Source organism: Cyprinodon variegatus, unplaced genomic scaffold, assembly GCF_000732505.1.
Source record: "Cyprinodon variegatus isolate N-32 unplaced genomic scaffold, C_variegatus-1.0 Scaffold195, whole genome shotgun sequence".
Lineage (NCBI taxonomy): Eukaryota > Metazoa > Chordata > Actinopteri > Cyprinodontiformes > Cyprinodontidae > Cyprinodon > Cyprinodon variegatus.
The window spans coordinates 171,929-198,898 of NW_015150648.1; the positions used below are offsets into that span (position 1 = coordinate 171,929).

General features: G+C 37.1%; 1 protein-coding gene across 2 annotated transcripts in view; it reads right to left on the reverse strand.

Moving 5' to 3' along the window:
* Nucleotides 1-22,040, reverse strand: part of klhdc3 (kelch domain containing 3) — a 38,965-nt gene extending 16,925 nt beyond the window's left edge. The window contains exons 1-8 of one of the 2 annotated variants that reach the window (XM_015379596.1): nt 21,893-22,040; nt 20,194-20,436; nt 18,187-18,363; nt 17,856-17,971; nt 17,701-17,772; nt 14,963-15,176; nt 13,130-13,216; nt 10,019-10,127 (exon numbers count right to left, since the gene is read on the reverse strand). In XM_015379596.1, the coding sequence (XP_015235082.1) occupies nt 10,019-10,127; nt 13,130-13,216; nt 14,963-15,176; nt 17,701-17,772; nt 17,856-17,971; nt 18,187-18,363; nt 20,194-20,347 (929 nt within the window). In that variant the 5' untranslated portion in view covers nt 20,348-20,436; nt 21,893-22,040. Of the gene's footprint in view, nt 1-10,018; nt 10,128-13,129; nt 13,217-14,962; nt 15,177-17,700; nt 17,773-17,855; nt 17,972-18,186; nt 18,364-20,193; nt 20,471-21,892 lie in introns of both variants that reach the window. The other variant, XM_015379594.1, reaches the window with a different exon arrangement.
* Nucleotides 22,041-26,970: the final 4,930 nt, after the last annotated feature.

Below are 26,970 nucleotides of genomic sequence, written 5' to 3' on the forward strand. Positions count from 1 at the left end.
AGGGGTTGGAAGACGTGCCAGCAGCACTTAATAGGTCTGCTGTATGGGACCACTATGCATTTAGAGTGACCTACGATGACGGCGGAAAGAAAGTTGTGGATAAAAGTGCAACAGTGTGCAAGCATTGTGCAACACGACCAACATATCATGCTAACCCCGAAATGCCACACACTACGTCAGTGCTCAACTACGCTCCGCCCCGCTGCGCTCCAGACCGCCTGCACAAAGCAAAGCCTACAGCCTCCACTGTGGCTCCCGTCCGCTCTGAGTTCCTTGGAGATCTTAGAGGGCATGCACGAAATGATTAAATTCAAAGCAGCAGAACATGCGGAAATGATCCAGGGTTTCCGCGGATCATTAAAAATAATTACAATGCATTATTTTTGGGGGGATTTTTTTTATTAATTTTTATGGGATTTCAGTGTAACAATCAACATATTCCGAACTAACCGAAAACCGTGAACCTAACCGAACTGTGGATTTTGTGAACCTTTCCACCCCTAAAACAGACCAGTTTGTGCTCTTCAACATGGCCTTGAAAGTTACAGCCAAGAATACACTAGCATGTTAATAAAGTTGTAAGCTATACCTGTGGAATGGGAATCCTGTCTTTCCCTCTGAATACCTTGAATCTAGTGAAGTCTGGCCAGGAAGTACCCTTTTTTTGTGTTTGAAAATGAAAAAATCCCAATAAAGTACACAAAACTTAAATGGTTGTAAACTAAGAAACTGAATAAGTTCTAAGGGGTATGACTACTTTTGGGAACCCTGTGGCTCCTCTGCAAATGGAGAGGATATTCATTGAAACAGTCTAGCAGGGTGACTCAAGATCAGAAAGAAACATTAAAAAGATAGTATATAATTGATATGTCTAAAGTTAGAAGTCCCATCAGCAGGCTTTTGATGTCAGCCGGTGCCTGCCTAATGTAAAAAGGAAGAAATGCAGTAAGATTGGCACAGGAAACCAAGCACGTGGGTGTGTATGTGCACCCTGCTGACGTAGGTTTAAAGAGGGGAGCTATGAGTCATTCGGTCATGTGAGTGGATCAAGGGAAAAAAAATCCTATTTTACCAAAATTCAGAGACAATGATTAAGTAGAGCTGTCAGAATGGTGGTTGTGGATAAAAAAAGGATAAAAATTTACGGATTTCATAAGTGTTTTAAACAAATCAATGCTGAATAGAATTCAGCGGAGAAGGAATCTTACATTTGATATGCAGTACATTCAGTCGTGATGAATCGATAAACTTGCAGCAATCGTACAGTTTATTTACTAGACAGCCTTTATAAAATATCTAAAACAAACATCTTAGAGCAGACCTGTTTACATATATTTGAACTGAGCATACGGTCTTATAAAATGGCATAATGTGTTACTGGTATAATGTTTTAAACTTTTAATAACAGTGTAGAAGCTGCTTTCATCTCTCATTTATTCTTTCAACAGAAAGCACCCCTGGCTACCTCTTTTGAATGGAGTTCCCGTTTGTGGTACAGCTGTGATTAACTTTGGGTACTCTTTTTCTCTAACAGAAAGTAGCCCTGCGTCAGTGCTTGAGATTCTTGCTATTAACTTTGTGTTATTTTTATCTTCTTCATAGAAAGTATTTCTAGTCCACTTATTCTTTTTTTGCATATGCCTGCACTGTTTTCTCAGCACCTAGCCAGTTAGGGCAGACAGATGCTAACAGCGAGCCTGGTTGTTCTAAAGGTTTCTTTTTTTATGGCTTTTAACTTCCTATAATTATCACTTGTTTGCTAATGATTGCTGCAAAGTAGGTAAACTAATGTAAATAACTAGGCTTCTGTACATAAACAATGGTTTTCTAAGTGGAAATAAATAACCATTGTAAATAAATTGTGCTGAGGTGAAATCTAGATGTGTCTTTACACCGTAGAATCTGTAAGTGATAGTATGAATAGGATTTATTGAAGACAGCTTGTTTAGTTTTAATTAAAATTAGATTTAACTTAATGTACCTAAAAAATTTGATTCACTATTTTGTTTACTGCCTTAAGATTACAAGTATTGTGAACTGGCAAAAAGTTCACAACGTACAAAATAAAAACATACAGGAAGATCTTTTAAAAAGTTTCACATTACTCATGTTTTGTGAGTCATAGTACTAAGCAGTTATTGGTAATTGCTATAAGATTGCAATTTAACAAAACACATTTTTTGTACATGCCAGAGGGACCCAGTTTTGGTCAAATAACATTTAACAAGAGTAGGAAACTACATTTCTCACTCCAGCCCTGCAGGTGGCAGTAATGCACTCACAGTGGGTTTGCCATCACACAGAAAAGGAGAGTTGCAGCTAGCACATAAGGTCATGAAAAAGCGTAGCCTGATAAGCCAGACTAAATGTGAGATTAAATGTATAATTTAGTCTGGCCCCGATGAATGAGACATCAGAAGACTGTTAATGAGAACAACCTGTTGTTTTTTTAAACCATGTCTGTGCCTATTGGCCAACGCTCTGACCAATAAGCGCAATTGACTATGACGTAGTAAGCGCGAAAGAAAGCTGGTGGGGGAGTGTAAAAAAACAGCCTGTCTGTAAAACGGCAAATACGTCCTTCTTAAAAATGAATGAGCGTAGAGCCTCTTCCTGCTCATGTTTCAACAAAAACTCCAAGTCTAATCCTTCCAAAACTGAATCCAAAGCTGACTAAAATGAGAACTGTTCAATAGTTGTTGCCATCTTCCTTGTTGTGTTTTCTCGAGCGTCACACAGCTTTCTCGTCACATCCTCAAAAACCCGCCCGCTTTGCATCCAGAAATTCAAAACACATCTCTGCGTTGTGATTGCCCCACCAGTTCTAGGGCCTGGGGGATTGATAAAGGCTAGACCATTCACAGGCAAAAGTTATTTTGGCCGCTGACAGGTGGGGCTAGTTTATTAGGCTAGAAAAAGCAATAACCCTGGAATAAAGCATCTACAGGCTTGTTCAAAGGATGGACTGGAATTGAAACACAGAAGTCGTCTACAGAAAGCAGATGGAGAAAACTAATTTTTCTACTAGTGGCCATATTTGTTTTTCTTCAGTTTTGAGGAAGTGCAGCTGTCAAAACTAAAGCTAACATTTAGAAAATAAAAAAATTAAAAAAATCCTGACTTAACAGGTCCTGTTTTCTCCAAAGACTTCACAGAGACCAAGTTTATCCTTAAGGACCACTAAGGAATTGATATAAGTGAGATTACAGACCCCTGCTGCCAGAAGTGAAATGTGTTAATAAATGACCATTTACTACCATTTTGACCATTTACTACCTCCATATAAGTAGTAAATGGATAAAAAGGCACAACTTCACATTCAGCTGGAATTGGTTCCACATTTGGCAAAAGATGTCAATCATAAGGTAACGTTTTAGCACAATTGTTGCAGGTTTTAAAATATGCACAAAAAAACTAATTATAGAAACATAATTCACAAAGATCACTAAAAAAGAAATCTAACAGCAAAATCGTTCACAGATCTGTGGCAAATTCCCCTTCACACATTCTGAGCTGTCTGCTCCCAGCATGCCAATCTGTCATGTCCTTGTTCACATCCTGTCCCTCATAGGATGCCCTGTTCCTACGCCTAAACTGCTTCCTGATTTAGCCCAAACTGGGATTATCAACAATTAAACGAAACATGATCAACGCCAAACATGACACCATAGGTCCAGCAAGAGACCCACAATCTACGTGCAACTCACAGCTGTTTATGTATGAAATACAACAAAACCCCACAAGTTTTACATGTGCATGGTGTGTGTGCTCAGTTGAAGGTCAGTGCAGGTGGAGTTGGTCATGCATGGGGTCGTCCTTCGTGGGGGAGTGAGCAGGTCTCAGTAAATGAGTGCAACAGAGACATTGAGGGCATATCAAATTGCCCCTGGTGAGAAGAACAGTCCCTAAGGTCATAAATCAGAGATGGGGCAAAATTTCACGCCTTTCTGTAGCTCAGCAGGCCTGTTTAGACTGACGAAAGTGGCACTAAGAGGACTGCTACTAATGCTCAACCTGTCACTGACACAGAAATGTCAGCTCAGTTACTCTGGAAGAACCTATGGATAGAGAAATACTACGACTATCAAAATCTATTTAGCTGAAAATTAAAATCAATTACTTTGTGATTCAACAAAAACTTTCTAAGAACCAGTATACAGTATTAAAGATTTAGCTTATTTGGTTTATTTCAATTTGTATATATATGTAGCATTTTCTAACAAGCTGAAACTAAAAGCAATGTTGTACTTAGTAGTTTTATTGACGCAAACTAAAGTAATAAATTACATCGGACCAAATTCCTGCAAGTAAAACAAATATCATTAAGTGGGAACAAATATCAACAGAAGGGGTTCTGCTCTGGATCAGTCTGAAAGGACAACCAAGCAGGAAAACAAGACGAAGACAATAAATTTCAACACAATTTCCTTAGACAACCTACAAAAATAGGGGAGGCCTAGAAAAAACACAAGGAAAGTGTCCAGAAGATAATTCATGATAGCTAGTGAAAGCATTTGTCAAGGGTGCTGAGACAAACTTTTTACCCCATTTGACTGCACTCGTGCAAAAATAAACAGAGCAAACTGAAAAAGGGTAATTATAAAGCCAGTATTTTCTCTAAGGAAGCGGTTAGTTGGTCTTTATTGATGTAAATCATCCCAGGACTTAAAAATCTAATGAAGCATAATAGGACAACATTCCAAGTAAAGCGAGCAAATGAGTCCAATGAGAAGCTGTTTGGGGTTTGTTTGTGTGTCTAGCTGTGCATGTGCTTATGGGAGTTCCTGTGTGTAAGAGGCTTAAGTGTGCTAACATAAACAAATGTGCAATTCAAGGTGAAATAACTTGTGTGGTCAGCTTTCTTAGGGGCTTGGAGGATAATGCACTAATTTGTACAGTAACAGATAACTACATCTTGGCAGCAGTAAAAAACCCTAACATTTGCTTGGCAACAAAATCCTGCTTATACGAAATACTGCAGACAAAAAAGATTTCTTGAAAGGATAAAAGTATGGAAGGTTTACATATATTAACCAATGGTCTTATTCTGCTTGGGATTTTAAACAGGATGTTAAGAGATATTTTGTGATGTCTGATTTCTTCCTCTCCACACTTCATCAGCTCAAAGACACTCCCTTCACCAGACTCCTCGCTATCTGCTCTCAACAGGAAATCATGACTCCTTAAAACTCAGACTAATCCCAGAGGAAAACCAAAACAATAGAGAAGTCTTCAAATTAGTTTTTTTTATCCTTTTCTCTTATATTGTTTTCCATCTCAGAACCACATGAAAACCCAGAACACTAGTTTGTCATTTTTATCATTTTGAGAAGAATTTACTGTTGGACATTGTTAATATCCACACAATTTATGATAAATAGCCCATACTTGTGTAGAGCTTTATCAAATCTAAAGATCCCAAAATGCTTTACACATTCTCCCATTAACTAGCTGATGGTGGTAAGGAGTGGTGGACTAGTAGTTGGGGCATAAAGCTTGGAATTCTGAGGTTCTGAGTTCGAACCCCACTCCCACAGACTGCCACTCTGGCTCTCTAAGCAAGACCCTTAACCCCTGATTGTTCCCCAGGCACTGCACAATGGCAGCCCAGTGCTCCCAAAGGGGATGGGTTGAATGCAAAGGTAAATTTCTCCAATGTAAGATCAATAAAGTTCTATCATTATAGAATTGGTGCCACCTGGCCTCCTGACCCCTAACAGCAGGCAATGCAGGTGAAGTGTCTTACTCAACACAAACTGACTAAGAAGGACAGGGTGAACACCTACCTTCTGAGCCACCATATTTGCAAATACAGCACAAGGTTAATACACATTTATGCAAACGATGAGTGTGTTGGTCGATACTGTAGCGCAGGAGCGGAGAACCTACAACCTCTGGGCCATATACAGCCCTCTGTACCATTTTGTCCAGGCCACCTCACATTTTCAAGAAAATGAATGAAACTATTAAAGCTTGGTAAAAAATAAATAAAAAGAAATTAAAAAGAAAAACAATATAAGAAATGACATGTCTGATATATAACTGTCAGTAATGCACATGTCTGACTGAAGTGGATCACATTCTGTGAGCACAGCATAATTAGTTATCTGTCAGCACAAGATGAGTAGATTGGACAGGTGATGATCATGGTTTTATTTTATTTTGTTGTCACAGGCATTAGCAGTGATTAGACAGTCATAGCTGGAAAGACATTACTGGAGTAGGCATGTTAAAATAGAGGAAATAAGACAGCAACCACAAACTGATACAATTAACTTTGTCAGTTTGGATGCACAACAATGGGGGCGACGAAGACAGTACTTGAAACGCTAATTTTGTTGTGAGAGCATTCTTAGCTAAGAAGCTAAAACCTTGCTGCATTTTGAGAAATTAACTGTGAGTGGAACAGACATGTCTTCCAGCAGATATTAACCATCACATTGAGTATGTTTAATGTAGCAATTGTTAAACCAAACACCATGATTTGCTTGTTCTCTCCACGCACATGTAGGTTTTCTGCCATCCCCCAAAAAGTCTCAAAACATTAAAAAGTGTTTTTTTTTAATAGTCAGTGAAGATTCTCAGTCATCCAGGTCATAGTCATTCCAAAAAAAAGAAAATTAAAAAGAATCCGCTGTACTTTGTTTCCAAGTTTGCAGACGTTTCACTTCCCATCCAGGAAGAAAAAGCTTCCTGGATGAAAAGCGAAACGTCTTCAAACTTGGAAACAAAATCCAGTGGATTGCTTTTCAATTTTCTTTTTTGGGGAATTTTTTTAAATTGTCATTACTGTGTGTGCATGGCTGTTTGTCTTGTGTGTCTCTGTGCCATCCTGTGATGAACTGGAAACCTGTCCAGGGTTTACTCTGCCTTTGGCCTTGCACCACTCCCCAAAAACCTTGCAAGAACAAGCTCTAAAGAGACAATGGGGGAATAGATGAAATAGCAAAAGTATTCATTTGCACTGTGCCCCCCTCCCCCCATTTGTTACTTTGTAAAAGCATCTTTAATGATATTACATCTGCAAATATTTCTAGTATGACTATCTCTCTTCAGATCGAAAGACTGAAACTTTAGTCGTTCTTTCAAAGCAGCTCAAACTCAGTCAGATCTGGTTAGGTAGAGGCCTGTAAACAGATTCTCATTTGTATTCTTATTTGCTCTAGATATGCACCGGCTCCAACACACCTTCTGTTCACCTTAGCCTGTCAACAATCCTACAGGTGTATGCTCCCAACAAGGGCTTCCAAACATGCTTATATTTACATGTTTTATCTGCTCAGTGCTTTTGTAAATCAGTGCCTTTATTTGCGGTTTTACTTGCTATTTGCAGTTTTTACCTACTCCTGCAAATGTTTTGCATTTTAAAAGCTTTTATTCCACGTTTTTCTTTCCTTTGCTGCAAACGGGCTGCTGTTTTCATTGTATTCTATCAGTGCCATTTTCTAAGTGCACAGTGTTGCGTTATTGAACTGTGAGCGTTTAACATCTTTGTAGGACAATCTATTCTAACCTTTTGCTGTTTATGTTTTTCGTGTGCCTTTAAACTTTAATGTCAATTAGTTTTGCCACTGGCACACCTGAATTTCCCATATTTCGACAAAAAAAATTATATTTCTTTTTTGTTCAGGGTGGTTTTCCAAGTTCATTTTCTGCCATACATACTGTATAGATTTATGTCAGAAAGGTCAACATCTTTTCCCCCTGTGACGAGCATATTCATCCATATGCATGCTGTTCTTTGCATTTCATCCTCTACATGGTTAATATACTGTAACGGGTGTCCTAATTGTTTTTCTCCTTTCATAGAAGCCACAATTGTAAAGAGTGTTGAAAAAAATTAATATTTCGACAGATTTAGAACCACAGTTTAAAGCATCTCATCAAAAGTTAATATTGAGATTTTGGACTGGATATAAATATATATTTTTAAAATCTTAACAGTGAAAAATGTAACTGTTCACCATAATACTTCTACTGTGCAACTATGCACTAATTTGAGTTGATCTACCAGATTAAATCTGAATAAATACGCTCAAGCTTTTGGTTATAACATGAGAAAATTCTACATTTTTAAGGGGTACTAATACCTCTTGCTAGGCACCATCCACGATGGATTATAAAGCTTAAAAAAAAAAGAAAAAAAGACTTTTGAACAGTTTCAAATTCCTACCAGACTTCAGTGCCTGTAGACATAGTGGAGCTACGAAAACCTTATCCAACGGCTCTCTGAAACATTGTCAGGTTGTCCCTGTGGGGTCTGTCTGATAACAGTAGTCTTGTTGATAACACTATCCCAGGACTCAGACAACTTTAGACCATGCCAACACCGTAAGCTGCCTCATTAATCTGCTGGCTACTGGCCTATCACAAGTCCGTCACCAGCCCAGCGGCACCTAACCAGCTTCAAACCACTGCCTATCACTACTGTCTTACAGGCAACAAGGGGAATAATCAGCCTGCTGTCTACAGGCTGCAGACCCTCCACTTTGTTTGTTTGAAAAAAAGGCAGACCTTTTTAAGGTAAATATTTAAGACGAAATACCGTTTGCTTTGTGAGCATTCCTTGTGAAATTTTAGAAGAATTCTATGCAATCAGTTAGCTACAAAATAAATTTATGCAATAAAAATACTCAAAACATGAAACTTAATTTTAAAATTTCAAGTTTAGTTTAATTAGTTTACAACAAAAATTATATTTCACTTATTTCAGCCTTGATAATAGATACAACAATGAAATACAATGCTGCATCTCTATAGCCAGCAATATAAAAGTGCATTAGGGTTTTTTTCACACCAAGTTTGTTTACTTTAGTCCAATCAGTTGATAAGTTTGTTAACTTGTGCATTTGTTTGCAGTTGGGATATTCTTTTCCATACAGATAAAACTTCGGGGGGAAAAAAAACTCTGCCTACAAACCATGAAAGATGGTTTTGTCTGTTTATTGGTGAATATACAGAGAGAAGAGGATCTGTTTTGATCATATCGTTTCTATGCCAAGTTATCTGAGAGGCATTTCTAATTACTTTTGAGAACGTGCTTTAAAAGTTCCATCAGGCTTTATGCTTTACAAAAAACGTAGTATAATTTCTTAGCTTGTTTGCTTTAAAGCATCCCACAATGCAACACACACCTGTCTAAAAGAAAATTGAGAGAAAGAGCGAATATAAAAGTGTGATAGTGTTTAAACTCCTTCTGTGGCCCTGATTGTAAAGCAGGGGAACAGATTAACTGTAAAACTATCAAAAACCAAAAAAGAAGACTTAACGCTCAAGATAAATTATAAACAATGGACTTAAGATGATATGAAAAAGTAGACAATATATAATAGCACCTTTAAAAAGCCCAGAAAATTGTCAAAAGGCATTCAGAATTACTATAAAGCCCCATCTCCTTAAACAAAGTCTAAACATATGACAAATAAATTCAAATAATGAGTATAAAATCATCCCTTGAATTTTGTATGCAGGGATATATATATCCTTATATATCCCTATATATATATATAAATAAAATTAGATTATCACCACTTTGGAAAGTTTGACAAACGAACAAATAAAAATTGAAAGTATGTCTCAATTTACCATTCGTTCATGTTATAAGAAATCAAAAGGAGGAAATATATCTTTTTATTTTTAGGATGAAACACAAATAAGAGAGGATAATAATGTTTTACCTGTTGGCATTACAATATGAATCTGACTGCTGAATGTTCTAATTAACATTAAAGTGAAATGTATAATATGGACTAGACTGGATTGATTTAATCATATTTAAGAAAACAACTGAAACCTTTCTTATAAAGTGCATAAAAATAGCCTGTTTTGAATTGTTTCAAAACTAAAAAAAACTCTTAACATGAATATATATATATTTTTTACTGTAAATGTATATCACTGCATATATATTCGACAATATGTTCCTAAGTAAATTAATCAATGAGGATATCTATTTTAATTATCATTATAATTTTTTAGGAGAAAAAAAGCAAAAAGCTGCAGGTATATATTGTCTTACCTGGTGCCTCCAAAGAGGACGATGCGATCTCCAACCATACAACAGCACTGCCGCCTCCGTGGACATGGGCCTTTCCCCTTTGGCTCTACCTTTTTCCACGTGAATGCCTCTGTTGTGTATAAATACAAAAGAATTGAACCTCAATATAGTTTAATACAGTACCTATTTTCCTAAGATTTCTCACAGTATAAATTGTCTTTAATAATCTCAACAAAATCATTCAGCTGCCCATTAAATGAGGATTTGTTAAAGCTACATAATTTATTCTCAATTACTTTAGGTTACATAACCTAATACGGTTTTCTTTATTGATCCTGCAGCTCACCAGCTTCCTTCATTAACAACAGCCTTAGATTTTAAATAACAATTAGAGAGAAAACAACATCTAATCTTATTGTTAATTTCCTTTAAAACATGCTGCATGAAGCAGCTAATTAAAATAATAAAATAATTCCTTGAAAACTTTGTTTCCCTCCAGTGTCTTCTTTTTATTAATATAAAGCCAAAATCCTGGAAAGTAGCTCATGTCTAACATCCTGTGCTAATGTATCTCTTTTAGTTACAGGAATGTATTGAAATCCAGTGATTTGTCTAGATTCCAGCCATCTATGAATGACAGCCTTCATATTTTCACCACAGCTACTTTTTGCTGCTCTGCATCAGAGAATGAGTGACGTTGATGCTTCCTTGTTTTGGTCCATATAAGGCTTAATCACAGCCTCACAGTCTCATTCTCAATCATTACTATATCTCTATAGCAACTAGTCATTCAAGCTTGGATCACCACAATTAAGGTGCTGCCATCTAGTGGACGGCAAATCTTTTGTATGAAGAGGTAAATAGTTGAGGTCTGGTTTACTCAGTTCAATCCACAATTCTGGGTTTCACAAAAAACTTTGAAAACGACTATGTATGAATTTTAATTCAGCCCCTTTACTCTAGAAAATTAAGTAAAAAAAAACTGCAATAAATTCCAGTCATGACACACTTAGTGGGACAAAAAAAAAAAAGAGAATTTGTGATATTTCACCTAAGAAAAAGGAACACAGCAGACAAGTCCAAATATTTCTTTTAAGCAGGGTTAGGTTCTTAAACAATAAGCACAGTTTCCAACATATCTGGTAATTTTGGTCATTAATTCATCTAACAAACAAAGATTAAGGTCTGTCTACCTACTGTTAGATCTTAAAAAGTTCGAATTTGGTAAAAAGGTTGATGATTTTGGTCACTTTCAGTTTTGGAAAGCGAAACTACAGTTTTTTAGAAGATTAATTACGCAGAGGGAAATGTTTACATCTTTATTTCTTTTAAGTTTAGTGATTCTGGTTTAAAGATGAAAACTTGAAATTCTGTCATAAAATTTTCATATTAAAAAAGAACTTAAAAAATAAAAACATTTTTGTAATGAGAAAATTATGGCCAACACAATTGTTGCAAAGACTGCTGACTTGACAGATGTCCACAAAGTCACTGGAGGGCGCGCAATGAAAGGTCATTGCTGAATAACAAGAAATTTAACATTTCTTTCATAAAGACAGCCCTGAACCAGAGACAACATCAAAACTGTCTCATCTACGATAAGAAGAAAATAGCTTGATTGATGCTCGATGGACAAAAATAAAAATGTATTTATTTATTTATTAAATTAACATTTGAATCTCATTTGGAAATCAAGGTTCCAGAGTCTGAAGGGAGACTAGAAAGGCAGTGAATCCACATTGCTTGAAGTCAACAGCTACGTTTCCTCAATCTGTAATATGAGGCACCATGTCATCTGTTGATGTTGATCCACTGTGTTTTCTCCACAGTCAACACAGCCATCCAGCATGAAATTTTAAAGCACTACAGGCTTCCTACGGATTTCATTTTTCAACAAGACTTGGCACCAGCCCACACTTCCCAAGGTAAGAAAAGCTGCTTCAATGGCGAGCTAACTGCCATGACCTGAAACCAATAGACCAGTTGTTCCCAACCTTTTTTGACATGTGTACCCCCTTTGGGCATTTTGTTTTCCATACTATAAATGTGATTTTGTAAAACTAAAGCCCTTCTCAGTAACTCCCTGCAATCACAATTAAACTTGAAGAAACTGCGACCAAAATGCTGAGCATAAATGATTTGTTATATATTTTGTTTTCATCATTCATGACACCTGAGCTTGCTTTGATCAGGTGTGGAAAACTGCAAACCCCAGGCTGTTCTCTACATCCAGTCTGTTCCTCTGATTGGTTTTGATGTATGTCAAAGCTGAAGGTGAACTCAAACATATAAAAGTAGAACAGATCCCGGCCCTATCTTATTTCATTACCTGAGAAATAAAGTATTTTCATGTACCCCCTGCAATGCACACCACTAAGGGTACGAGTACCCCCTGTTGGGAACCACTGTAATAGACAATCTGTGGAGTATCTTCAAGAAAAAGATGAGAGACACAGGACTCAAAAATGCAGAGAGGCTAGAGGCAGATATCAGAACTTCATAGGCCTCCATCACACCTCAGCAGAACCACAGCATGATTGCCTCCAATCCACAATGCACTAGGGCAGTAAGTAATGCAAGAAGATACGCAACCAAGTACTGAGTAAAGAAAAATGAACATTAGTTTAAAAAGCCTGACATCTTTGCTTGTATGTGCAAGTTTTTACCATCATCCAAAAAAGGAATAGAATCCAAATATCACAGGTGTATTTCTTTAGCTATAGCAGGAATGTCTTTGTTGCCACAAGAACACATTTTATTCCCCCAAGAGAAAGCAATTAAAGTGACATGAGAGCTGACATTTGTCACTTCTCTGGGGCTGAACTGCTGACAGGTTTTCATCTGAGTAGTTCTAGCCCAACAGATATAGCATCTGGGTAACAATGCGCAATAAAAAGAGAGCAGCTAGACAACATTGTGAAACTGGCAATAATGTTGTAGGGGTGGAAGGACTGTCTGCAGATAAAAGGGGAAAAGTGGGTCAGTGCAAATAGGCGCTGCAAAAGCTGCATTTCTCCTACAGATATAAACAGAGAACGCATGAAGGAAGAAGGGCTTCTTAGAAGGATACAACAGCAGCAAACAATAACATAACACTTTTGCCCAGATAGAATCAAGGAGGAAAGAAATCACCTGGATTAAATTTCCAAAGATCATTGAAGTGCCGGTCCAAGCGGGCATTGTAACCTCCAAATATGTAGAGCTCCCCATTGTAGCAAACTGAAGACAAACGAAAGGTTTTATGGCACATCACAACGATAAACACTTAAATAAATGTGAGTGAAAAAAATAAAAAATAAATAAATATATAAACTCTTTAAATAGAGCATCCTGGTAACTTCATAGATGTGATTGTCATAATAATTTGGTTCCTTTTTACCCAGAGTGGAAAGATTATGCCAACAATTTTTATTCATTTCCAAAACACGTACTCTTCACATGCTGAAACTGTATCATAGACGTTTTTTTTCCATTTTAAAACAGCCATTAAAGCATTTGTGTAGGTCCTCTAACAAGTTCTACTTAAACTGCATGCTTTCCATTGCCATCAACAGACTTAAGTATAATTTTGCTGTGTTTTTAGCCACTTCTTCAGAGTTTTTCTTAACGTATAATTTGCCAACTTTGAAGGATCTGAAACCAGTTTTAATGTTCAAATTTTCAGACAGAAGAATGTGCTGAACATAATGCCAGCACGTTGTTAAAACTAGTAAAAAGACTAAGAAATCTTCTCTGGAACTTGCATAGAGATGTTCATCCAAATATTGGTTGTTGTGCTTATATATATTTCAACATATAAGCTCATTTTTGACCATGTCTGGATGAAGAAGAAAAATCCCCAAATAAAAGTAATTGTGCATCTAAATCTGGATTAGTATTAGTAGATGTGTATAATTACATGTGCCAAGAGAAAACGTTGTGCACATGCATTATGAAAATTCCAAAAACGAATGTGACATACATGCACGATATGAATATATGCATACTTTTCAGCATCTTTTCATCACATGAATCTCAGAATAATATTAAAATCGTAAGGAAACAATCTTTCCAACCGTTGCATTTCCGAATTCTCCCGAGTGGTGCACGACTTTACACAAGTGAATAAAATGAATGTGATTGGTTGATTATCAAGGGGACGGGATTGTTGTGGCTGAAGGTTTGCAAGCAAGCTTGATTGTGGCCGGTCTATCAGAATCATCTTGCTAACCAGTTAGCAACTTAGTGCTAGGAGGTTCCCAATGGGAAATTACATTGGGACCAAATAGCACTATATTGGTGACTTAAAACGACACTGTCAAGGAACGTTATGGACAGCGGAAACATGCAAGAGGAGGAGAGTTTAGTGTCGGAGTTCGTGGATGAGTCTCCTCCATCATACATTTTTTATTTAGAGGAGGAAAGCGGGGACGAAGTTGTTGTGGAAGAGGACGCCAGGGCGGCTGAAGCTTGGTTTGAGCCCTTGCCTCGCAACGCTGCTTGTTCTGTTAGCTCTACGCCTGCCGAAGACACAGACGTCCATCCCCGTGAACACTGGGATGAAACTCAATGGCAAAGGAAATTATTCTCATTTCTTATTTCAACCGTTGGGTATATTAGCTACGACACATGAATCAAGATGCTATAACCGAAAAAATTTGATTAACATTTGCTCCGTTGCTATATGTGATCGGCCAAATTTAGGTGTACAAGCTGATGTATAACTAACTGGCCTGCATAAGATAACCAAAAAAAAAGATTTTAAGACAGGATTTTTTTTTTTTTTATAGAAATGTTCTAAATTTTGGCGCAATATTGTCTGATAAAGAGTACACTAATATACATGTTTAGGCCAGAATGATTTGACATTTAAATATGATTTCCCTACGACTTTAAAAAACTTATCGTCTTACAATGAACAACTTAAATACAGAACTAAACATTTCCCAGTGTTTGTGTGTGTGTTTGTGTGTGTTCACGTCTCACAGGCTGAATGACTCCTACGTCCCTCTGGCGATAGCTGTGTTGAGGGCGTGCTCAGCCAGCAGTTGGTCTCTGTGTCAAACACTTTGATCTTGTTGCAGTAGATCTCGTTGTTGGAGTGAAAGGGGCCGAAACGGTCTGCCCTCCCTCCAAACACAAACATTTTTGTCCCAATGATGGTGGCAGAGTGGAAGTCTCTCCATCGTGCTGGATTTCCCTTTACAGAAAGCAAAAACATTACTGATAAGATTACTGTTGCAAAACTGTGTAAAGAGTAAAGCAGTCTGCAAACAAACGTTTGTGTGAAACCGCTGCAGCAAATCAGGATGTTACTGATTATCATAATCTGTCAACAACTACATCTATAGACGTCACAATTATTCTGAATTTACCTTTATTTTGAATTTGTAACCTTGCAAATTTCGCAGTATTAATTGCATAATTTTTATATTTGCAGCAAAAGTATTTGATACTTGGACTTTTACAAGCACACAAAGCTCTGTGAATTTTACACCTTTATAAGGAATATATGGTCCAAATACCATCTGTCTGACAACATGAACAAGGCTGAAATATGGAATAGTGGTAAACAGCCTACAGAAATTATTCCAAGATTGCCTCTATGCATCATACAAAAGAACAAAACAAGAACAGAGAAAATCTATAGCCCTGAAAGCCTCACTTGCCTTAGTTAAAGGAAAGCATTGGCCTCTATGGGAGAGTTCAAAGGCCGAACCACTGCTGTGTTCTGTTGCATCTGGTGTACAAGTAAAGGCATTTCAGAGACAGAGTGATCAGACAGCGTTATAGAACTCTGCTTATCTCATAAATGGGGGAGACAGACACAGCGGACGCAGGGGTATATGCTATAAGCCCTTTCAGTTCGTTTTGTTTAAACTGACTTCAATAGAAGCAGGTTATCAAAGCAACAGACACCTGTTTATGTCTGCATTGCTGTTTCTGTGGGCGCTTCCGTTAGGGATTTGTCACAGTTCGGATCCTCCAGTAGCTTACAACGTCATGCAATTAAAAGGTTTTCTAAACTATTTTATGTTGTTTTTGGTGAGTGAGAGAGAAGAAGCACTGTAATAACATTTAAATGCTCAATTTCGATTCTGTCTTATCTGTTCGATCAGTAGCTGGGAAACTGTCCAAAGGAAGCAATCACATTGGGATGAAGAGTGTTTTTCATCAAAGCAGACCTGGGCAAATAGCGTCAAGTTTGATTGAACCAAATTGGACCTGAACATGAATGGGTCTGAAATCTTGCCTTTATTTCAAATATTCATTTTTGGGAGAGATTGGAAATTTACATAAATTCTGAAAATCTGTCTGACCGGAGGGGATGATCAAAGTTCTTTGGGTAAAAAAACAGGGAGATAAGGAAACGTTAGTTTAATCCTCAATTTTAAATATTAGGAAGCAGTCACTACAATAGCTGATGATTGGCATGTCGTCAATCAAATGTAGTGATACTAGCGTGATGGTCTGGGGCTGCCTTGCTTTATCAGTACTTTAAAGACTTTCTGTAATTAATGGAATCATGAATTTTTTTTAACTACCAGAAACCTTTCAAGAAGAAGGTCTGGCCATCTGTTTGTCACCTTAAGGTCAACTGTGCTTTGCTTATGCAGCAGGATAATGACTGAAAGCACAGGTTCATGTTTGTCAGAATCTCTCAGACAATAAATAATGATTTTAAGTGGCCTAGCTAAAGTGTGAAAAAAAATGCCCTTTTGCCAGAATTCAGACAATTCTGAAAAGAATAGTTGGCCCAGATTCCCACAGGTTGATGTAGTCGACTCAGTTATTAAAACAAGCTGTTGCCAAAGAAGGCACAGACACGAATGGAAAAAAAACAAAAAAGCTTTTTAAAATATGACATGCAGTATTTTGGCAATCAAGTAAAAACTCCAACTACTGAAATTGTTTGTATGTCAACAAGCAAAATAATTAAGAAATTTTGAGGAGACCCACATATAACATAAATTATTAAAACTTGATTGTTTTTTTTGTTTTTTACTGGGCACTATTAATATCAATACTGGGCAATCTAATATTACTACTAAAAAAATCCACAATTATCTAGGCTTAAACAAAACATTTAAGATCAAATACTGTTTTAAAGGCTTCTCACGCTGACAAAAAGACCAACAGCACCATCTAGTGGCACTAATGACTGATTGCAAAATAAAAACCAAAATCCTACTTTGCAGACTAAACTGTTATAAAGGGGATGGAGTGTATTGGTATAATCCGGCTCTCTGTTGTTGCGAAAGAACAAACATACAAATGCTAAATGGACTTTGTTTCTAATGAATAGCACTTTGCAAAACAAAACAAAAAAAACCTCTGCTCCCTGCACATTTAGCTGGCTAAAGCCTTTCACATGCCTGCACTTCCAGAATGCACAGGTGTTTTTTTTCTCCTGCTATTATGCAAGAAGAGGCCCACAATAAATGTCATTTGAGGATTCATACCAATACAGCTCAGAAAAAGAAAACTAAAATTATTCATTATTTATTATACATTTAATAAAGTATTAATCCACAAAGGATTCAGTCTTTAAACTAAACATTTCATCTTTTTGTAATCAAATTTCCTCAGCGTGAAACTAAGCTTTTTTTTTTAACACTGTGGTAAAATAATTCATTTTATAGTCCTGGCAGTGTTTGCATACGTTTCCACTGCTTTAGGTGAACTAAGTGAATCTAAAAACCAAGACTAGCTTTTACACTCACTCTGGCATTAATTAATGACCAAACCATGGTGGTTGTATCCAGCCGGTGGATGTCATTAGAGAAGCAGTCAGCCTAAAATGGTAAAACGGGAAATACATTAAACATCCAATGCTTTTTTAAAAAGCACTTAAAAAGTAAATAATACACATACTCACCAGCTGCTCATATCCTCCAAAGATATACATTGTCTTTCCTAGCACACAGGCTGAGTGTCCATCCCTCGCACCAGGAACTGTCCCTGATATTTTGGGCGTGAACCACCTATGAGTATCTAAGAAGCACAAACTGGTTAGAAAATTCTGACATTTAAGTCACATGCTACATCATAAAACCCACCACACACATCTGCAGGTGTTACAGCTTCAAACTTAAGCAGTTTTTTCACCTCTCTGCTAAATGAACACCGACATCAAACATTTGCACCTGAGAGGAAGCACAGCGTCTAACATTCACTCGAAAGCATGAACGAGACAAGGGTCTACTTACTAACATCAAAGGCATAGAGCACATTGCAGGCCCCCTCTGTGTCGTTACGCCCGCCCCAGAGGTAGATGGTATCATCCAACAGCACAGCTGTGTGGCCATAACGCATGTAAGGTACTTCGCGGGCACGTTCATTCCCCCCTGTCCTCACTGGGGGCAACTTCATCCAGCGCAGAGACACTGCAACACAGAACATGTCAAATACAGTTACTTCAATTCATTTTTATTATTATTATTTAATATATGCTCAATAAACATAGATTAAAGAGTCAAAAACTGTAAAGACAATAACTACCCGAATCATCAAATATATTGCAAAAACTGATGAAGAATTTAAAAGGCTGAGAAATACAAATTGCTGTAAGTTACATCATGTGGAAAATAAATTAACTGGATTGTTTAAAATCAGCTGCAGAGCTAGTTCTACACAATCTTTCTAGGCTACAGCAACAGAAGGTAAGATCAAGCTGCATGAGCAACTGAAAGCCTAAAGCAGCTGGCTGACCTGACAGAGGAAAAACAGTAGTATATGGGTCAGGAGGGTGTAACGGAGAAAGTTGTATATGAATCCTGGTAAAACGCTTAAGGATTACAGCTGTGTTTCTGAGTCAGTAACCGAAAACAATAAACATAAACAACAATACAAACCACAATGGAAATCTTGGGAGTTTAACTGTTAACCACAGTTAAACAGGTGGAGCTTAATCATACTGAAACAAGATTTTCAGCCAGAAGATAAAATGTGGAAGCTTACTTGTTGGTTCCCAAATAGTAATAAACCTGGTAAAAGTATTGCAGTATATAGAGATGTTAAATAGTTACAGCCTCAAAACACAAAACCTAACCACACCTCGAGCCCCGGAGGGTCACTGGAGATTACTGGCCATCATTAACCAGATTCTGATGGAGGTTTGTTCCTGATTCAAGGGCCTTGTTCCTTTCCACTAAGAGAGGTGTACTGTATAGCTAAAGGTAATGAATCCATGCAAAAAGCTAAGGTTTGTAGCTTAACTTTTACAACAAATGGACTGACTAGAAAACATAGATTTCTGTGCATGAATTAGGGTTGAATCAATTAATCAGATTAATTGCAATTAATTGATTTTTTCAATAATTGTCAACTAATTTAGTAATCGATTAATCATTAACTGGAGTGTAGAGACTAAAACATGCCTTTAGCTGACAAAGCAAACCAACCTAAAGTAGTAATTATGTAAACATTTAAGATAAAAAATATTTTCTCCTCTGTCAACATGCTCTATCCACAACTCCTCCACATGGTTCCACATGGTTTAATTTTGCAAAAAAAATCTTCTTTAAACAATCTTTTTCTATCTGATTATTAATCGAATAATCGGAAAATTAATCTACACATTAATTGATTTAAAAATAATGGTTAGTTGCAGCCCTTACAGTATATGAATATATTCTATTTGTCAGGCAAAGTGTCATAGGGAGACATTTGCTGTAATATTGACATATATAATAAAACTAACATAAATTTCTTAATAAAAGGTGGGGGTTTTATGCTTATACATTCCTATGCATAACCTAAATAATCGCTACATCAAAAAATGTCTATAATTATTAAAACATTTGTTTACCTGTCTTGACATCAACATAAATCAATGATTTGTTGAATGTAAAAGAAAACATCTCTTAAAATAAAATTATTGTTTAGTTGTTTCCAATCTATGTATAACTGCTGTGATAATGTAGCATTGTTACTTATCTCTTGATAACCTCATACAAGCCTAAGCATAGTTTGCTTCTGTTTCAAAAAGTAAAAATGACAGATTTCTGAGTCCAACTACAATAGGCCAAGTTTTCCAGATATTCCAAAAGCAAATAAAAAAATAATAGATATCAATGACAGCTTCAATAATCCATGTACTACTTTAGTGTTAGTTGCTACATCAAAGTTGTAATTTTTTCCCTAGACTATTGAAAAGTTAACCAACTAGAGCACAAACATTCCACCTGTACCACCAAATTCCTCTCAACAATTACCTGAGTTGAAGACATGAACATCAATCTGACGTAGTGTCTCGTAGTCCTCCCCAGAGCAGTAGCCTCCAAAGGAGTAAACCTTGTGCCCCACCGCCACAGCAGCATGGTTGACTCTCCGCGGCCCTCCTTCTAGGTGCACCGACCAGCGCAACATGCCAGGCGCAAGCACCTCTTGTGACTGTGAGTCTTTAAACCATCACTTTGTTACCAGCTTGGACTCCGATAAGTCCATACAGTTGATTCCTGTTGCCAAAACAGCAGGAGTTACAACAACACTCTGCAAGACAGGACAAAAAGAAACCCCAAAGTGTGACTACGCTCTTGGATAGCTGAGCTCCGAAGTCGCTGACAGGCTCACAAGCCCCTGTATCTGAGCTGGGAGAGTATTTTAAGAGGTGATTAGACCTACACCTACCAACCCTCATTCTTTCTGTTCACTCCCCCTTTCAGGGACCTCCCAGCGTTCTCAAATGGGCTCTCATAAATACATATACCTCCACATATAAAGTTGAGAACTGCATCAATGTTTAGGTTGTATTTCAGCAGTTTTGCATGAAATAAGCAATCATCCTTTAAAGTAAGGTAAATTCTATTTAGGTATTTTTAATGCCAGTAGTTGGCTGTTCATGAATACTTAGTGGTAAAAATTGACTAAAACATGTCTAAAATTGACAAAGAACAGCTTTCTGTTAAGAATGATACAAGAAAAATCAGAGTAACCATAATGATACACAATGTATTTCCTGATTGTATTTGTCTCAATGACCTGATTACTCCCTGACCTTCAACCTTTTGTATGCTCTTAAAAATAAAATCCCCAGATGACTATTAAACATAGATGTCTATTTTAAACCAACATACTTCGGAGGATCAACATAACTCACTCCCGCATCTAAGAGGAAATCGGTGTCAGCTTAAAAAAATATTTTGTTTATCACTTCATCTTTGTTTTGTAACAAGCTGTTACCAACAATGTGCCACGTACCTTCTAGGCACAACATGGGTCAAACTGACAGGTTATGTAAAGCTCAGAGTGGCTGTTCCTGTAAAGTGATCTGAACATGTAACCAAAAAAAAGACATCCATCTCAAATTATGACATTTATATTATCTTATATGTGCCCAAAATACAGTTAAACAATGATGCACATCCTGACCTACTGCTCTGCAAAATAACTAATATAACATAAGATGCTATGACACGGTAACAACTATCAGATAAGGCTACATTTTAATAATTCAAGTTGAATCACGTATAACGAAGCAATTTTAAAAACAATTTCACAATTAGCCTAGATGCATTTACTTTGAGGTCTGTCAGATAAAGCCGAGATAACGACCCACAGCAGCTACCATGGCTGGCTAACGTTATCAGTCAAAGGAAAACAGGGTTCTAATAAACAAAGCAGCGACAGAGCAAGGTCACTTGTTTTTTTTTTCACCATGACCATTTTCGGAGCGTCCAGAGGGTATAGCCTATCAAACGCACAAAAACAGCGATTCGATACCCTGCTGTTAAGCAGAAGCTAAGCTAAAGCTAATCAACTGAAGCTAATTGCCTGACTTAGCTGCTAGCTTGCTACCACTACTGCATAAAAGGAACCAGCAATAACAAAAACAATTGTTTTCATTCACTACAATCTTAAATGTTAAAAATTTCCAATTTCAAACATTGTAAAACGAGCATGGAGTTTATCTACCTTTGGGTTGAGGAGCTGGTCGTTAACTGGTGTTTATACAGGCTAAACCATCCAGTAAGAAGAGCCCTTAGCGTGATGTCATGACAGGGGAGCGAATGACAGCCAGCGCCCCCTGTCGCTGGACATGTAGGTTTTCACCCTGAGAGGAGCAGATTTTTAAAAAAAGATTTCTTCACCTTTATCTGTCCGTCTTATGTAAAATAACGATTAGGAGGCTTTGTACGTCTACACATTTTTGTTAGGATTCCTGACATTACTGACGACTATGGGAAAGTTTTAAGCAGCGTGACCGGATGAACTTGTTGTGTTACTGCAGGAAGCAGATCAGTATCAATTAGTCAGTTAAACGTCTGGAAGGCAGACATAAAAACCACATTTTGAAATTATTAAAACCACATAATCCAGTCAAAGAAAAAAAAATTGTCTAAAGTTCTTTCAATGTAACATTGAACCCATTTTAACATGTTTTTGATCATGGTGTATCTAGGTTAGATTTATGGGTTGTTTTTTGCTTACAACTTTTTAAGCTTTTTGAAAATTAAAATAGGAAAGTGATTAATGCTCTCTGATGGCCCCTTCCACCGTGTTTTGCCACTGTGCTTCTAATTTTACCCTTTCATCATTGCACTTAGACCTCCTGGCTGATGTCTGAAGTTGTAGCTACAGTAGTTCCACATTATGTTATTTTTTTTTATTATGACGCTATCTATTTTATGTAGCATGATTATCCTTACAACATGAGGAAAGAACTTGCATGGAACCCTACCCTTAGCAAAAAGTAGTATACTTGAAGTAAATTCTATTAATACTTAAGTATAAGTTTAGAATGTATACCGAACAATGTACTTTTAGTGTACTTAAAGTATTACTAAAGTAATACTTCTTCGAACTAAATTGGGATATTTTTAAGTTTACTAAAGTATACTTTAAGTATACTTTGGTAAACAATAAAGTAAACAAGAGTATAGTCAAGTACACTTGACTATACTATTGTTAAGTATATGAAATATAGTTTAGCATAAGTAAACTCTAAGTGCACTGCCTGATTTTAAGTATGAAATTAGTACACTTTTAGTATACTTGAATTAACTACTTTTTGCTAAGGGTAGACCAAGACCAACTAACACTAAACCTTTGTTTTATGTCCTAATAAAGGGGTCTTCAACATTTCCCAGGCCAAGGACCCACAAACTGATGGCAAGATGGAGAGGGGACCCCTTAATTATATATATTGTATGAAATTGTGTTATATGAAACTGGTCCTTTAGTCACTCTATTACAGATGGAGTCATGTAACGAAAATAATTTCGCCCTGGGATAATAAAGTATTATTAAAGTATTTCTGAACTCAGTATTTTCTGAGTTCAAGGCTTTATACAATATATTTAGCCAAACAACCCCTTGTTTTTGTTTAAAAAACATGCAAATTAAACAAATGATTCTTTTAACATCACCTAAATCCTTTATCATTTAAGTTATAATTTGCATACACTCCTGGCTCTAATTAACAATCCTTGCCACTACCATTGACATGTCAAAGAGCTGTCAAAGTGCATTAAGAACAACACAATAGCTCTTGTTATTCACCCACAAATGCATTTCCTACTAGTTTAAGCTAAATAGTTGAAACATAAACAGGATGACTTTGATAGGTCTATCCACTTCATACATATCAAATATATTCATAATATAATGATTCTGATTTTTAAAAAAACTTTAAGAGAAAAGGTACTGATTACTTATAGTAATAGTTCACATTTACATTCAGAATCATGTGGCTGCATTTGTATTTTCTGTGTTGTAAGCTTGTCTGAATAAAGGAATTTACTGTTACGAAAGAAGTTTTGCAAGAAGGTCAACCAGTTAAACAAGATATTCTAGGATCTCTTTCAGGATCAATGAAGTCTGTTTCTAATCCTGTTGGCAGGAGCACAAATGTGAAAAAGATGAAAATGTGTTAAATATTACATAACTCTTACACATGACCCTAAAGAAATTGAATGGGTTACTTTTCTTCATTGCCTATAGGCAACGTGTCTGTTCCTGTCCTAATAACTAAACGAGAAAGGATGGCCTGGCTGATTCACCCATTAGAAATGTTAAACGTAAGCAGCACCTTTGTTATGCAATAACTGCTGCCAAAGCTTTAAGACGCAAGTTCTTATATAAATTGCTCCCTAAAAATAAGTAAACATTGAGTAAAAATATAATCAATTCAGTTTATTAATTTAGCGCAAATTTACAGCGCATGTAAAAGCGAGTGTTGGCCTAGATTAGAGCAGTGCGCTTTTGCTCTTAGAAGGGTGCAAGTATCCGGTTTCATCCCCACAGCCTCCACTTTGGGTCCCTGAGCAAGACTCTTAACCCCACCCTGCTCCCCAGGTGTCGCATAATGGCAGCCCACTGCTGAGGATGGGTTAAATGCAGAGGTAAATTTCTCTAATATGAGATCTGTAAAGTTCAATTATTATTTTTATTATGTAATCTTAATGTCATGATCTTGGCACTAATGACTGGTGTCATTCACCTCCCTAGCTCCGCCCAGTTCTCATTACCTTTCATCTGATCCACCTGCTTCAGCCTCTATGACATTTAAGACATCTTACAGAGACAACTCACTCAAAGCATACAAACAAATTGGTTACATTTTTTTATATAAGGGAAACCAGTCCATTGCTTTGATTTGTTCATATTGCAGGATTCTCTCCACCTGAAGGAGCTTGCAGCGGCAGTAGACATTTTCTTGCATAGTGTCTTTGGCCTCTACAGCAAAAACTCCCTTTTAACAGGGAGAAACCTCCAGCAGAACCGGGCTCAGTGCCAGCAGCCTTCTGCTGAGGCACAGTGGGGGTCAAGGAAAACACAAACACACAAAAGAAACATAGAAGAACTGATACGTGAATACTTTCTATGTTAAAATAGTAACAGTAGTAGTATCATAGAGCAAGAAAATAGAAAAGTTACAGAAAAGTAAAGTAAAAGCTAAGCCCATAGTTGTGTCTAGGACAGGCCTGAAAAACAGGCCAAATTAAACTCATCATCTTTAATAATGGAAGTTGTAGATGTCAGCAACCCAGCTGTGGCCTCTCTCCGGGATGGTTTAACAGCCAAATAATGCGCTAGACCATGTGATGCTAGGAGACGGAACATGAAATTAAAAGTTGCATGAATAAATAATGCAGAATTGGAGAATAAAAGTAGAGAGAAGCAGAATGCTGTCTCTATGTCCTCCAGCAGGATAACTACAGGGCTCATAATAACCTAAACAACTCTAGCTATGATTGGAACTTAAGGAACCATCAAATCTCTGATATAAGGAATAGCTTAGTTGTTTAAAGGAATAGTACACCCAAAACATGATTAGCCTTCATTTTCTACTCACCCCCATGCTGAACAACACTCTGGAGTACTTTTTTGATATCTCAAATGCATCTGGAGATCTGGGAGGCTTCTTGCTGTCTGCTGACATTCAAATAATGGAGGTCTATGGTGCCCGAGACAGAAAGGTCCATAAAAGTCCACAAAAAACGTGTCAATATTCCTCCATACTGCTCGTCCAATGTATTCCAAGTGTCCTGAGTGGGTAGCATCAAGAATTTACTCGAAACGAAGTCATTTAGAATGTTTTTAGAGCATAAACAGTAGTGTATAGGTTTTCCTGAAAGCGCGCGCCTGCGAGTTCACGACGCTACGGAAACCGCGGCAGACCAACCCAGACGAAAGTGCGCATTCAGCTCGGCAAAGAACTCATGCTCTTCCTCAACACTGAAGTCCTCAGACATTTTTCTTTCGTTGTTTCTTTCTTTGCACAGGTAAACAGCACATTTCTTCTTCTACGCTTGCATTATCGGCAGAGCAGACGCTGAATGCGCACTTTCATCTGGTTTGGTCTGCCGGCTTCCGTAGCGTCGTGAACGCTCAGGCGCGCGCTTTCAGGACATCCTATACACTACTGTTTATGCTCTAAAAACATTCTAAATGACTTCGTTTCGAGTAAATTCTGGATGCTACCCACTCAGGACACTTGGAATACATTGGACGAGCAGTATGGAGGAATATTGACACGTTTTTTGTGGACTTTTATGGACCTTTCTGTCTCGGGCACCATAGACCTCCATTATTTGAATGTCAGCAGACAGCAAGAAGCCTCCCAGATCTCCAGATGCATTTGAGATATCAAAAAAGTACTCCAGAGTGTTGTTCAGCATGGGGGTGAGTAGAAAATGAAGGCTAATCATGTTTTGGGTGTACTATTCCTTTAAGGTTTTATATGTGAGAATTTGATTTAACAGGAAGCCAATAAAGGGAAGATAAAATAAGAGATGACCTCATTTAAATTTTCATCAGAACTCTGGCTGCAGCTTTTTGGATCACCTGAAGGCTTTTATCTACATTTTCTGGACTAGTTTCTCAGCATCAGTCCTGGACCGAATATTTCCAACTTTCTGCAATATTCTAAAGATGAAAAAATGACATTGACAAAAATTGCATAAGAGAAATCTTAAATGAGAAGTCCTGATCAAAACTAATACCATTTTTTTTTATTGGAGGCCAATTTAATGCCTTGTAGATGAAGAAAAATGACTGACTCATCAAGTTCTTTTTGAAAGACTCTGGTCCAATGAAATACATTTCGGTCTTTTCTGATTCAAAAGTAGATAATTTTAAGTCCTCAGGTTTAATGTCCATGAGACTTGCCTGTAGTCTATGTAACAGGTTAGTCTTACAAGGATACATTGATAAATTTGGTAGAGTATCAGCGTACTCGTATCAGCATAACTTAATCCCATCCCAACTGATAGTTCTACCAATTGGTACTCCAAAAGTAACTCTGAGGCACACAGAAGATTATCACTAACTTGAACAAACTAAAAATTTTCAGACAAGATTTAAACCTGCCTAGTGCTGATCCCTTAATTCCAAATGCACATTGGAGCATTTTAAAAGGAAGCCACATTTATTTATTTTCATATTTTTTGCTTAATGTCATATTAATTGGATTGAGATTATGATTATTTACTCCTTTAGGATGAATTTCAAGACACTGTCTGAATTGGGCGGTGGGTTGGTAATAGTGG